This window comes from Tyto alba, unplaced genomic scaffold (genome assembly GCF_018691265.1).
Source record: "Tyto alba isolate M040663 unplaced genomic scaffold, T.alba_DEE_v4.0 Super-Scaffold_21, whole genome shotgun sequence".
In the NCBI taxonomy this organism is placed as follows: domain Eukaryota; kingdom Metazoa; phylum Chordata; class Aves; order Strigiformes; family Tytonidae; genus Tyto; species Tyto alba.
In genome coordinates this window covers 8,833,713-8,848,685 of record NW_024881295.1, presented here as the reverse complement: position 1 = coordinate 8,848,685, position 14,973 = coordinate 8,833,713, and the positions used below count along the sequence as shown (strand labels likewise).

General features: G+C 34.7%; 1 protein-coding gene across 1 annotated transcript in view; it reads right to left on the bottom strand.

Moving 5' to 3' along the window:
- The window catches only part of ARFGAP3 (ADP ribosylation factor GTPase activating protein 3), a 33,878-nt gene that overhangs the window by 1,667 nt on the left and 17,238 nt on the right, over positions 1-14,973 (bottom strand). The window contains exons 9-15 of the mRNA XM_042795486.1: positions 13,928-14,073; positions 10,292-10,417; positions 9,588-9,710; positions 6,359-6,496; positions 5,054-5,177; positions 3,981-4,071; positions 81-202 (exon numbers count right to left, since the gene is read on the bottom strand). Of these exons, the coding sequence (XP_042651420.1) occupies positions 81-202; positions 3,981-4,071; positions 5,054-5,177; positions 6,359-6,496; positions 9,588-9,710; positions 10,292-10,417; positions 13,928-14,073 (870 nt within the window). The remainder of the gene's footprint in view (positions 1-80; positions 203-3,980; positions 4,072-5,053; positions 5,178-6,358; positions 6,497-9,587; positions 9,711-10,291; positions 10,418-13,927; positions 14,074-14,973) is intronic.

Sequence of the window (14,973 nt, the reverse complement as noted above, 5' to 3'; positions counted from 1 at the left end):
TTCAATGGCAGGATCTACGATACTAAATTCCTATAGAAATACTTTAACTATGGTTAATATACAGTAATATTTTTACTAACCTGTATAGATGTCATGACCCCATTAGCAAGTACAGAAAGTCTTCCAGCCACTGATTTCACTCCTTGTTTAAACTGAGCTATATCAGGTGCTGAAGGCAAGACATTTGTAATATTGTAGCTTCCTAAAAGAACAACACACACACACACATACAAGAAGAAATCAGATTTTTGTATTAAAAGCAGCCTTTTTTCCCCCCCTGAAGTACAATGTACTACTAGGAGCACTAAATACCAATGTCTGATTGACACTGTAAAATTTAAACAATAGGCATAGACCTTAAAAGGAAGATGCATTTAAGAAATTTATTTTTTTTCAGTTTTCATAATTCCACCCAGAGTGTCATCATCTACACTTTGTATTCCCAGCTGAGCAATTAATGTTTGGATAGTATATAATTTATGCTGCACTTTCAATCTGCTGCAATGTTATTTCTCTTGTACCCCAAACAGCTGTTACTACCTTGCAATTTAAAAATTAATCCACTTCAGCAGTGGCTGAAGTGAGGAACCCTATTTGTGTGCATGCATAGGTATGCTTTGCATATTGTCTATACACACATATTTTGCATTACTGCATCTGAGTCTTGGAAAATTCAATGGAAATTATAGTAAAGGTTAGTTTTAAAACTCCAAAATAAAGCTGGTAATCCAGCCTTCCTCAAAGCCAACTGGCCAACGTTAGCTCTACTGCTATTATGGAAAGCATAGGCCTAAAGATAACAAAAATCAAAGATGTTTCAAAACTAACTGCATGATAAGCATTAACATGCTAATAACTACAATCACCCACTCACTTGTGAAAAGAATTACTGGCATGCCTTAAATATTACATACCTGAAAATGTAAAAGGGCACAAATGGCAGAAAACTAGCACCACAGAACTATGATCTCAGGAATAAATGGGGCTCCTGAGAGGAAGCATCCCAAAATAAACCATTTTCAAAATGGAGACTGCAATCTGTAGCCTTAATTTAGACACGTAGCCAACTGATAGTCCTGACTGGCTGGTAACTCGTGAGCAATTACTGAACCTCAGACAAGCTCATCCAGCCGCATTCTCCACGACCTGCAGCGCAGCTCGGCACAGGACATCGCTACAACACTGGCAGCCCTTCCTTCTCCTTGTTTTCTTTTTGAACAGGGGTGAGGGAGGAAGAGAGAGAAAACCTGCAGCTCCTCTTTTTATGGAAAATTAAAGGCATCTGCCTCATTAGCAGGCTGAGAAAGACATCACTGCAGATAATCTGATCTACCTAAATTATGTGGCTGGTTCCTAGTCACATGCAGAGAGCTTCCCACTCCACTCTTTAAAGCTGGCTAGTAGCTGTTTCTAGAATGCATGGGCACACTTGTTTATAGATTATTTTCAAAAATTCACTGTCACTGAGACAGCCCTATTTCTGAACTGTAATTTTTACTTCCTTACTCATCAAATGTTCCACTTTTCAAATGCTTCGGCATTTTTGTTATTAAAGTCAGAGTCATGGAAATAAAACTTGCACATATAAATAACTTGAGAAAAGCTCTAACTGCCTCTCAGCCACATGAATTTTCTCATGTTTTTCTGGTTATGTATGGTTGTCTGAAAAACTTCTTGTAAATGAGATAGGAAAGCAACTCCTTTTCTTGTCATCTCCCTCAAAACCAGCATCTACAAGTCAGCCATTCGACATGCCATCTTTTATAAGCAACAGGTCTGATACAATGCGAAGTAAAAAGTTTTTTTGCAGTCCCCTCTTTTTGGTAAATAGCTCCTACAGCATTCTGTACAAAAGCAAGCATCCCAAAACTGTTCTACTCTAAAACCTCAGCAGTGCTCGTAAAAACTTTAGTTTCAAAGGACATTTTATTCTGGCAAGGACCCCAGAATTACAGCAACGTTCTTGTTGTCAGCCTCCAGTCTCCTGGTTACCTTTATTTTATGGAACTAATGATGGCTATGGCATTAATTCAACACTAGACAAGCTATCAATGCACTAAAATTTCTCCAAGAAGAGCCACTGTCAAAAGATAGTCTTTGGGGTGGGGGATGAAACAGAAAGACATGCAGGGAAGGAAGATTCTGTAGACTGAATATAGGGTGAATTTATAATACACAGACTAATAATTTCTGGTGTGTTTTTTTTCTCACTATTATTTTAGAGCAGTTAACAATCCACAAAATTTAGCAGAAGTTTAGTCTTTGTAATGTAAATTTAAATTTACTGCTGGGTTACATGACAGTTAGTAACTAACCTCAAGTCGCAGGCCGATATTTTTCATCCTTTTAGGAATCTCCACATTCCCCCACAAGCCCCAAGAACCTTTCCAAGTGGTCACTGATGAATTCATGTGTGCATAATTCACATACACATAGTAAACATTATATAACTGCCTGGAAGTACCCTAGAATTTTATCACATATATGTACATGTACATAGAAAGGCACATTCATATATATACACACACACAGAGATATATATATATATATATATCTCACACCACATGATTTACCCTATCTTTAACTTACATTTACCTTTTCCTAGTCCATTCTCTTATTCATTACTGTGTAAAAGCCCCACATATATTACACAAATTAAAGGAAAAATTTAATTAAAAATAATTTTAAAATAATTAAATTTAATTAAAAAATAATTTAAAAGTTCTATTCAACAATAGATAACAATGTTATCACAATCCCATGTATTACTGAAATCATAGTTCACAAATTCTGAAAGAAACACTATTTCTTTGTTTGTTTCCCACATGTTTTTTAAGCACAAATATGACACCAGGTTGCAAATACTCTTTCAAGTGGCTAAAGTAAGTTACTGCAATTTTTGCTTTATGCCTTTTTCCCTCCTTTTTTTTTTTTTTTTTTTTTAACATTTCAATTAACTTGAGTAAGTGGTAACATGAGTTATTTCTCTACTAGCCAGTATATTCAAAACTTTCTTTCAAGGGATCAAAACTGAACAGTCACGTTTGTTTTTTTTCCTCCAACTTTACCAAAGTAAAATCAGCTGCCGCATACTGTTTGCTTTTCCAGACTATTTACATAATTACTCACAGATTTCAAGCTCTTCAGTAATTCTTTTTCTTCCCACTTCTACACAAGTTAAGGAATGAAACACAACTGATCAAGTCAATAAAATGTCCCATTATTTCCTACCTTTTCTATTTCACATTACTGCACTACCCATAATGGGCACTGAAAATAAAACATTAGAGTCTCAATAGACTAAGGGGCTACACTTCAGTCAATCTAACCTAATACTTCTTCCTGTCTAATTTGATGATCTGTACTCTCCAATGTAAGGTGTTCCAACAAATCTTTTAAACAGCCAAACTAATTGAAAAATTTCCTTAATAATTTGGCAAGACTAGTGTTAGAAGCAGATATCCAGATGAATGGATATGCCATGCAACAGATCACGTGGGAATTTCAAGGCCACTAAGGTTTTATTAAAGATCCTTCTTAGAGTCATAATAATATTGACAGCTATTTTCACATAAATAAATATGTAAGTTACTTTTGGTAATTTATCAGAAAAAAACAATATGATAGTCAATTTAGGTGTTACCTCGTTTGTTGTTACAACAAAATATTAGTTTTCCTTTGACAAAAATTATTTGCAATATAGTTAGTCTATTATTTGCAACAGGTCACATGAAAAAACAGTACAAAATTTTGAATGTACTGAACAGAAAATACAGAACTTGAAATTTAAGACATTATTTTTTTAAAAAATAATGACTACACCTGTTGTGCTTGTTTGACTTACTAGCAATACTAATGCATACTGCACTTCGCACACTTCTTGCAGAATACAGCGACAGCTAGCTGACAGTGTAACTAGAAGCAGAGTATGGGACCATATTCACCCCATGATGCAGTTTCTCACTCTCTTCAATATGTACCTGTTGGTTGTTTTTTCTGATCTTCGAACAAGTCAGCTGAACTTATAGATGAGCTTCCAGAAAGTCTTTCTAGTCGAGCCCTTGCTTCATACTAGAAAAGATTCAAGAATAAAAAGTCTTGTAACAGCTGTCTTCTTTCAAGGTCATGCCACATAATTTGTGAGATTAGATACAGTTTTAGAACACACAAACCCGGCTGAAGCTGACCATTCTGAAAGTTGTTCCCATTTCGTAGTTTTCACAACTTACACAGTGTGTCTGTCATTATCTCAACTCATTTTTGAGTTGATCGAAGAGTGATATTGGTTACCCTGAAACTGCTGAAAAACTATGCAACCATTAAAAACAACAACTAAAAAATATGAAATGGAGTAGTTGCATAGGATAAGGAAAAAGCACTGCAGTTAGCATCATGTTAACCCTTCTAATCATATGACGCTTTCAATTCAACTTTTTCTGAGTTCCTTGGGAATGGTAATACATTGATCACTTTTCACGTTACTCTTCACATTGTTAATTTTTCAGTAAGGATAGATTTTTTTAAAATGATCCCTTGCCTCCAAAATGCAACATAATAGCAATCTGGTTTTTATTTCTAGGCTGATTTAATTACATGTCACTTGTTGAACAATTTATCTGCATAGTTAGCCTTACAATAATAATAATATTTCCATGTGACAAATACAGAGAGAACAGCTGTTTTAACAATGGCTTCTTGGCATCAATTTGGGTATTTAGAACAAATGAAGTAAGGCTTCACCCAGCATCAGGCTGATTTTTTCAAAAAGAAAGACTGCTGAATCACAGTCTATCACTTCTATCAGAGAAGAATGACATTGGAAGCAAGGTCCTACTTGCAGCTGCAACTCCTTAAAATGAAATACTAAACTATCAAGAGTTATCATAAACTTGTACTTTTCTATCAAACAAATATTCAACTGGATATAATTCTATAATCTTACTAATTCTACCAATTTCAACTATTTATTGGTTTCTCTTTATATAAGAACACCAAGTTTACAGTCAAAGAATGTTTTAACATTCAAAAATATTTATCACTGCTTTCTACTTACATCAGCATGATCCTGCCTTCCAAAATACATGTCCGATGAAATTGCTTTTATATTGCCAAATTTTTTTTGTGCCTCATCTGTGTTTAAGGACGGTTCATAGTCAGGCTTACGACGAGATGCAGGTCTAAAAGAAAAATAAACTGCATTAGTGAGTGTAAATTTTATTTACACCAGAGCAGAATGCAATAAAACAAACAAGAAGCACTATCATCTTTGCTTTGTGAATCTAGAAGTATAATAGTGATTTTTTTTTTTTAATAAAAATTAAATCAGTATCAACCCAGGATAAAGAAATTCAGATAACTAAGTTTATATAAGCAGCAAATAATATTTCAGTCATGGGCTTACAAGATGCTGAGCATACAGTATTTCAAATGCATTTATCTTTCATCTTTATTTTCAGAGTTCATTTGAAAAGCAAGCTAAATTATGTGAAAAAGGACAGACTATTTCTACAAAACCTCAAAAAAAACCCCAAAAATTGTCAGTGAAATTCAGATTTAAACATAATAGCACAAAAAGTTTCAATGTCCTTTGAATGCCTTCTACTTCAAACATACATATTCAACACTTGCTTTTTTTTTTTTTTTTCTTAAGTAAATATACTCAAATAAGGAAGTAATAGCATTACAGACATGAACCCCTACTTTGTGTAATAAGCATCACTGGTCCACTTTTAGGAAACAACAGAAGATGCTTGTGTTAAAAAAAAAAAAAAGTTGTACTTAAGTGCACAAACTGCATTTTACAGGTAAATTAAAAATACAGTTTTAAGTCAGAAGAACAGAAAACACCAACCGAGCATACAAAACCTCACATTCTTATATTTTCCACTTGATTGCAAAGATAAAAACCCAGTTGTCAAAGAAATACATTTATATTTTATCTTCACAATGATTAGACCTGTTGTTTACAAGTATCTTCAACATCTTACAAGCTGAGTACCCTACAGTTTTGTTCCTTTCGTTCATTAGGCAATAAACAAAGCAAGTAAAGCAAGTATGCTCTCAGAACAGTGCAAATATTTGAGTTTCTCTCCACATCTTTTGTCTACTATTTTTTGCTGAAATGCTTTGAGAACTACCTCTAGTACATACACTGTACAGCACTTAGCAAAACAGACAAGTTCTTAAAACGTAAGTACAAATGTAAATAGGAAATTCAGCTTACAAAAAATTTCAGCCAACAAAAGAAATTCAGCCAGGAAGTTGCCTGAAAAAAATCCCACTATTATGACCAGTACTCAAATCATATTAACAAGCTTGGGCTTTCTGTACAAAAATCAGCTAGGTCTTCTTGGTATACCTGTCTGAAAATCCTGTACTTTTTGAAGTTAACATTATATCAACATCTCTACTATTATTTTCTTTCTTCCAAAAAGAATCTGAATTGTCATCCCATTTAGAGAAAGTGTTGCTCCTCAAATCTGAAGAATCATAGTACCTAAAACAAAAGGAACAAAAAAAAGTGGGAACTTTATATTGTTAGGTAAATATTGCTATAGTAAGTGTTCACTAGCACATAAGTTTTCAGCACAATGATAGTTGTCAGGGAATAATGTGGATTTCATAATATTGATCAGAACCTTTGTACAGCTGAACCCAATGGAGGTTTAGTTTTACACACATGTATTTATTTATCTGACTGAAAAGTTCAGCCTTTCTTTAGGCTGAATATGGTCATGAATATGCAGCTGACTGCCTGAAAGATATGGTCCCACCAAAACAAGCAAAGTTCTTATTACTTCAAAGTATTACATTATCTTTAGTGTCAGGCACTGACACTTCACTGGGAAGAACACTGTCAAGATACCTGGCTGGTTTAAGAGAAATCCTAAAAAAACCTCAGGATGGCCCCTGCGAGGAAGACACCATGATGACTCTACAAGGTAGCCTGCTCATAAAGACCTGCTGCCCTTGACACCCCATGCTAAGATACCAGCTGTGAGAAAAGTCACCACAACTTTCCAGGCACTTTGAACACTCCAGAGATCCAAGAGCAACTAACTAACCCACATTACCCAACTGTGCTGTGGTCCCACGTACTACAGGGCCGTTAGTGGCTAATCTCACAGTTCCATATGAGTCAATCTGTAAACTATGCAAGCAGAGAATCTGCTCCAATTTTCTGAGGCATCAATAAACATAGTTCAGAACAGCAGGAAAGCTCTTGTCTCTGGTTCTGGGTTTTGTTTTTTTTAAATACAAACATTAAGTACCTCTGAGTTTTTTAACATGTTTTATTAAAACAGTGCTAAAGAACATATTTCTTAAGTGAGTCTTAATTTAAGAAAACAATCTTCTCTTGCATATCAAAACTGCAGGGAAAACACAAACAGAAAGAAAAGGGAAAAAAAAAAAAACAGAAGCATGTTGTCAATTTTGTTGGTACGTTATCTTGACTCTTTCCCCTTTATTATTTACACATATCTAAACATATATGGAAAATACTTGGAAAAAAAAAAAAAAGACCACCACTATTAAAATGCCAAAGATTAAGAATTTCCCTTTGCAGTTAAAGAAACTTTCTTAAAGTTTAGATGTAAGAGGATGTAAGGATCGGGAGTAAGATGATCAAAACAACAAGAGGCTAGCAGAATGGAAACATTCAGTAGAACAAGCACTGAATATTGAAGTATGCATCTGTATTTTGTGAAAAATACTCTTTAAAAACCCATATGCTCCATGTTTGTATTATGAATAGTCAGGACACTTGTTTTTGCAGTTTCTGAGAAACGTGACACCTTCAGCAGTGAAGTCTCCCATTACTGCACACGGAAAATAGCAGGAACCAATCTGGAATGAACTTCTACAAAAAGCAGGAGTCTCCCCCCTTCTCTTCTGACAGACAAAAAGAAGCCACAGCAATTTTTATAAGCTCTGTATGATGTGTAATAACAAACTAGGTGTTTATATATATATATGTATGTATATATGTATGTATAAAAGCTATCCAATTTCACCATGGCCATCAAAAACACTGTATGGGGCAAGGGCTACAAGATTTGAATAAAATGACTCATTTACTCCATCCTTTCCCCTCAGACTTTCCTCACTTTGCAAAATACTTCAGAATTGGGGGGAGAGAAAGAAAAACTCCATTTAATAGAAAATAAAATTTTACACTGCCATGTTAATAAAGATTTTACTAATTGTAGCAAAAAGAGAAATAAAAATCCAAGGATTTCAAGAGGCTTCAATTATATATCTAAACCTTGACACATTTCGCTTGCCTCATTTACTTATCAGCATCCTAATATTCAAGATGAATATTTTGCTTTCAGGCATATACTAAGATGATATTAAAATTACTTTATTTCAAAGTCACAGCTTGGAATAAAGCATAATAACCACCTTACAATCTTTACCAATTCCAACAATCTGACTTTATACTTTCTTCAAAGAGAATGAATTTGTATACCAACTCCAATTAGATTCTACTATTGCTATAACTAGAAGAACAAGAGCCAGGAACAGCTACGCCACAATTTATCTTCTAATTACTGAACCAAAACACATTAAAAAGCCTCTTCCATAATTTATCCTTTGCCTGATAGTAGGCTTATGAATAATTTGGGAGCAGTAACAGTTCTTTTCAAGGAACAAACAGGAAAGCACTGAAATGATGTTTTATTTTACAAGACTGTTACCAGCTTACTTGGTACCACATTTACATTTCTGCCACTAGTGATTACACTACAAAGTAATGACACAAAAGGCTTTGTGTTTTTATTTGCCTGTCTACAAGTAATTAGGTACAGTTTTTCACATTTCTGTAGCACCTATCCAATAAAGGCAGTTTATAAAAGCAACACCTGTTTCTAGCTATCAGTCTAGAAACAGATGTTTCACTGCAACTAATGCCTACAGGATTAATTATTTTTCTTCTCCCTCCCAACAGCAGTATTTTATAATTTGCATTGCATTCATACTCTGATCAAAAATTCATCAATTGTTTTTTGCTTACATTTTATGATCAAATACATAAAAGTCTATCAAATAAGACTGCAGAGATCTACACAATACATCCAACACACACCACCTCAAAAATACTTCAGTTTTGGCATTTGTCCATGATGCAACTGTAGTATATCTAGTATCAGACTTTGATATATGTTTAGTTTTAAATTGAAAGTTGAAGACAATATCACAAGAAAGGAAAAAAAAAAAGTAGTCATTCTGACAGAAAATTCACTGGATTTGTTATACAGCAAACATAAACTTATATGGCAAGTCTCTGTGCAAGTTAAGACTAGAACCTGAACAAGACAAAACCTGTAAACACGTAATTCAGACTTTTAGACTACCTTCTCAGGAAAGGTAACTCCTTTCTTTATAAATACATGTGTCACGGAGGTAAGATCAACTGTCTCACAACTTTTCTGATTCACATGTCCCCTGAAAATATGCTAGGTGTGTAGACATGTCCAACTGTCTTCTGTTTTGATCTTAAGTTCCAAATATATTGTGTATACTTGAATATGTAGTTTGCATATCCTTCTATCCCCACTCAAAATAAGAAGTTTATACATTACCTTGAACTAGAAGAGAAATATGAGTCTTCGACATCATCAGTGTACTTTTTCTTCGGTTTTGCAATTGCAGGTGTTTCCTGCTCTATTGTTTGCATATCTGAGGTGACTGAGTGAGAAATGCCACTGGGGACAGGAAGAAAATAAGTATGTAAAGAGATGACAAAGCTCACACCCTAAAAAGAAAAGAAATGAAAGCCCAAATCTAGTTTCTGAAGCTTGCTGGTAAAAGCCCAAGCCATACAAACATTTAAGAAGAAAGGAGGAATTGCAAAAAAAAAAAAAAAAAAAAAGCTCTGGAAAACTCAGCTGTAATACTCTGAAGTAGTGACAGGACTTCTGAACACACAGACCATTCCAACAGCTAGAAACCAGAGCAATGTGATTTTTTTTTTGTAAAAGACAGACTATCCTTAAGTTGGGACTGTTCACTGAAAACATCCTAACTGCCTTCCTCACAGTCAGGTAACAGACAGAAACACTCCACAGATACCCTACAATTCAGATTGACACCCGTCTGGCAGGTTGGAACTTAAACCTATCAGAAGTAATCCTGTCCCATCCCCTGAAAAATACTAGATTGTCTGATTATATTGTTTACGTTTCTGTAAAACATCTTAGTATATTTTTTTTATTTCCTAATTAAAATGAAGGGTAACTGCATAGAGCCACCAAATATTTTAAATAGCCTATAGAACTTCACATACCTTCTGTTGCTGCCAAATCCCATACCAAGTCTCTCCAATTCATTTTTCTTCTTACCAGACAGATTTAACTTCTCTTCTTTTGTTTTAATATCAAGATCTCTGTAGGCCAATCGTAACGATGATACACTAGAACAAAACATACAGTTAACATGTAACTGTAAAATGCTACACTGAACGTCCAATCCAGTAATATTGGTAGAAAATTAACAACATACATTGTAGCACTGTATTTTGTATGTTCTGTGTTTACTGAAAATATTCATTATTAATTGGATGAAATTCCAACTACAAGGATAGGAGAAAGCCCGTAGCGAAGACTGTCTAAACAGTACCCCAGTCTGTGTATGAGCAGGTAGTCTTCAAAACGAATGTGAAACATGCTACTGCTGAAGTTCAGGACACAGTTTTGCATCACCATTACATCAACTTGAAAGAGTCTTTCCTTCACAGTCCTAATTCTACATGATACCAAATGATTGTCAAACTTATCCAACTGTGACATGCCACAGTACTGTGGCATTCATGATACACTACTAATAATGCTTTCCCCCAACGTACAGCTTGGTGTTGCTAAGTCTCCCTCCCTTCACTCCTTCATGCTCTTGGTGATTTTAACACTTGCTATACACACACTCTTGAGACAAGTGCTAGAAGTTTTCTTCTTTATTGATGCTGACCTGAGCTGTGCCCAAAAAGGTGTCTCAGAAGATGGGAGAGTCTTTGTACTCCCAAAATGGAATACATTCTGTATTATAGAAACTTTGAAGCATCCAAAACTTATTTTCTGCACAGCTCGCAACACATTTTGTCATCTGAAACATCCTCACAGTTCAGATATCATAAGCTGTCTTTCTGAGATGCCATGAACCTTCCTATACCTCAAAACAATCCTAACTGTTTTCCAGTAACACCAGTGCAGCAGAGACAGAAGTTTGTAATCCTGACGACAGAGTAGTAGAAACACTGCTTAAATTTAATGTTAGGTTAAAAGAGATACAAATAGGAATTTTAATGAGCAACACAGCAATATTTTAATTCATAAATTCTGACTGGCATAAAGTCCAACTGAACGCTATCAGAAGAAGAGTAAATTAGATTTTGGATGGTGCTGGTAGGTGACCTGCTGCAAGCAGAAAGGAATTACTTAAGTCTGAAAACCCCTGTAATTTTCCAACCATTTTGTGCAGAAGCAGGAATGAAAAGAAAACAAGTTTTTGACCTAGGAGTATTTTCTTCCAGTGTTTCTCCTAACTATCTGATGACTGAAACAGGCTCTTCCCAGATTGATTTTTTTCTGGTCCCACACATACTGACATAGCTTTAACTGGGAGTACCAGATGCCCCTACCACAGTTCACACCCTGATGGTTTGTGCATCTCCATCAAGACAGGAGCTGTGCAGCTGAACCTGTTAGAAAAGGGCACAGCATCTGGTCATCTTCCTGCACAGACAGGGGATGTCAGTACCAGCCTGCTATAAGGAACGGGACATCACTCCCGCACTGACAAGGCATTTCAAGAAGGAGGAGAGCCGTCCAGTCTCATGATGACTAGGTATCCTTTGACTGGGGCCTTCAGAGGACTTGCAGCCAGAACTAAAAAATTACTACATCTTATGTTCAGATGCTTATAACAATAAAAGTCAGATACAAACCAGGATGCATCCGTGAAATGACTTTTGAAACCAATAAAATCGGAAAAATGTATCTTCAAAGCATAGAATATTTTCAGGGACATTTTAAATCAATTCTTACAGTTTAGGACCAACTGTTACACAGAAGATTGAAAGTGTTCTCTAAATTTCAACTTGAAACTGCCACTGATAAAATCTACCCAGCGCTTTAAGTAGAAAGATTATCAGCCCATCTTATGAAATCTGTTATATGAACATCAAAAATCTTATTTGCTGTTGATTAAAACAAATAGGTATACTGATCATATTTTTTAAAGTAACTCCAGTTATCCATTCTCTTGTCATTGAACAGCAGAAAATAAAAAAACTGTACCAAGTATAAAATCACATTTTAAGGTTTAAGTCTCGGGACTCTTTCTCCTTCTAAATAACTACAAAAGCATTGCTTCCATTCCCATCATGTAACAAAGCCACACTGAATTAATTTACTAAAGCTCAAGATACTCAAGCTTTTAAAATTAAAACCACCATGTATTAGTTGGGAACAAATGCAATTGTAACAGTATTCACCCTTCGTTAATTTTGGTATATACTGCCATCTACAGTTAAGAATCCAAAAAGTTATCTCAAGGGAAATAGTTATCGTGCCTCTACTGGGACAGGATCCATAAACTCAAGTGTGTGTGCACCCCTCACGTGTGCAGATATTTTTACAGGGTTCTGGCCACTGCAGAAAGGTTGCAGTGACCTTATACTGAAGGTTGCCTTGGATCTATATAGATTTATACATTTCTGACACAAAAACCGAATTGCCACTTGGGACTTTCTTCCAAACTAAATTATAGCATTAACGATAGTATCATTAAGAAGAATAATAAATAATAATGAAAAATAATTTTCTTGATGTTTAGTATTCCATTCCTGAGTCACTCTACTGGTAGTTTTTGGCAATCACTGAGAAGCATGACTTTGTGGCAAAAATACTTCAGGAAAAATGAATGATCCCCTTTTGATTAATATCTCTGATGCACACAAAGCATCCATTTCTGCAGAGGCTACATAAAAGTGAGCAAAAGGAGCAGGGAGGAGATTATAGACCAAAGAGCTTGGAACCATGGCTTCGAGTGATCCTGTAATTATGTAGTAAGTCAGGAAATTTCTCAATAGGTTATAAAAATTATGTATCTTAGAACTTAAGAGAGGATACTAGGCTTTATAACAGTGAAAGTGTACACTAACCAAGTCTTTAGTAGTCTAATTTTGATGACAACTAACAAAATGTTAAAAAACATGTAGCAGAAGGTACCAGGAACCACACCCTCTGAAATTTAGGGCTGAGTATTTATTAATTCAGATGAACTAACTGATTCAAGGCCTCAGACAAAAATATTCAAAGGGTTTTAGTGAAAATTAAGGCAGTTCCAGTATAAAACAGACAAAACTTAGGCAGGTAATACTAGCCATACTTAAACTATTCCTTCAGCATAGAAACTCCTACCCAATAAAGCTGAATATTTGTATGTTCCCTATACTCTTAGAAAGACTGTCTTAAAAAGTATTCAGTTCACTACACCAAAACAAAATAAACTAGGTAACTAGCACGGGGTAAAGGAAGTTCAAGAGGCAAGAGTCTTCTGTGGTAATACTTAAATTTAACATATTTTAGATTTATTTCACATTTTATTCATATGTATTAGTAGAATGTCTCCTTATTTTCTGTGTTAAATAAGAAAAATTCAAAGATTATTTGATTATTTTTAAAGATAGCACTGGGCTACAGTAAATCATTAACTGCAGAAACATACACTTAACAGGAAAAAAAATGGCAATGGTGGAATTACCATTTGGCTCACCTCATCCACATTTGAGGTGTTTTTTTAAAGCAAGAACTGAAGTTTTATTTGCGTGAGCTAATCTCTGGTAGTATTTAAAATGTTGACAATTACTTAATTAACATGAAATTAGGCTTCATGGTTTACCAATGTATATATAATTCATACTTACAGTGGCTCTTCCTTCTCAGTTTTTTTACTACTATGAAGATCCTCTTGTTCCTTCATTTTATCTACAGCTTGTGCTTGTTTTTCGACCTCATTAAAGCTTTGGCTGCTCACTTTTTGTGCCCCCAAGCCACCTTTTTTGGCACCAAGCTTGATTTATTAAAAAACAAAAAAGAAAAAAGCCCAAACATTATCACTAAGACAAGCACCTAAGCTGACTTAACAGTCAACTTTGAAAGCAACAGCAAACACTCTGATTGGGAGCACATGCAAACAACAATGAAAACTTGGGAGCAGAGAAAAATATTTTTTTATGTTTTGACCCTCTACATGCATCTTCTCCTAACTCTTACAAATTTAGTTACCTCTGTAGTCAAGCATCACAGGGTAATGAAACTATTACTGTTTTAATTATTCAGAGGTTGGCATGTTCAAATAAGTGTTATAATATCTAGAACAACTTTAGTTTCTTAATAATGATTTTGTTGCATAGGAATAACATAATAAAATTTGTTGCAATGGAACTCTTCAGTGCTCATTCACTCACTTCACAATTTACATTTAGAAGTGGCAAAGATTCTTGGATTAGTTCTCACTGGCCACTGTTACTGTGTTATCTTAAGATTTAGTATTGATTTATTCATATTTTTAATAAGCACATACATAGGTATTTACTGATTTATGGTAGGGGACCGATACACAAGTTTTATATATACATATATGCATGATTAGTCTTTGCACATGACAAAGCATTGTAAACTTTTTTTATACAAACATGTCAGCTGAGAGGTTCAGTTCTGCACTAATTCTTTTAAAATAATTCTATTTCTAATTCATATTAATTCAGTACAGGTATACATATTCTTTCATTCTGATTATCAAAGATTTAAAAAACAGTTAATAGTACCAATATGAATAGATACCGTGATGCTGATTCAGACAGTGGCACAGCACTCAAACTGCTGTTCTTAGTCTCTCATGTGTTGAATTCCTCATCTGCAACACTGCAGCAATATTAATTTTCACAATATATCTTAATCTCTTAACGCT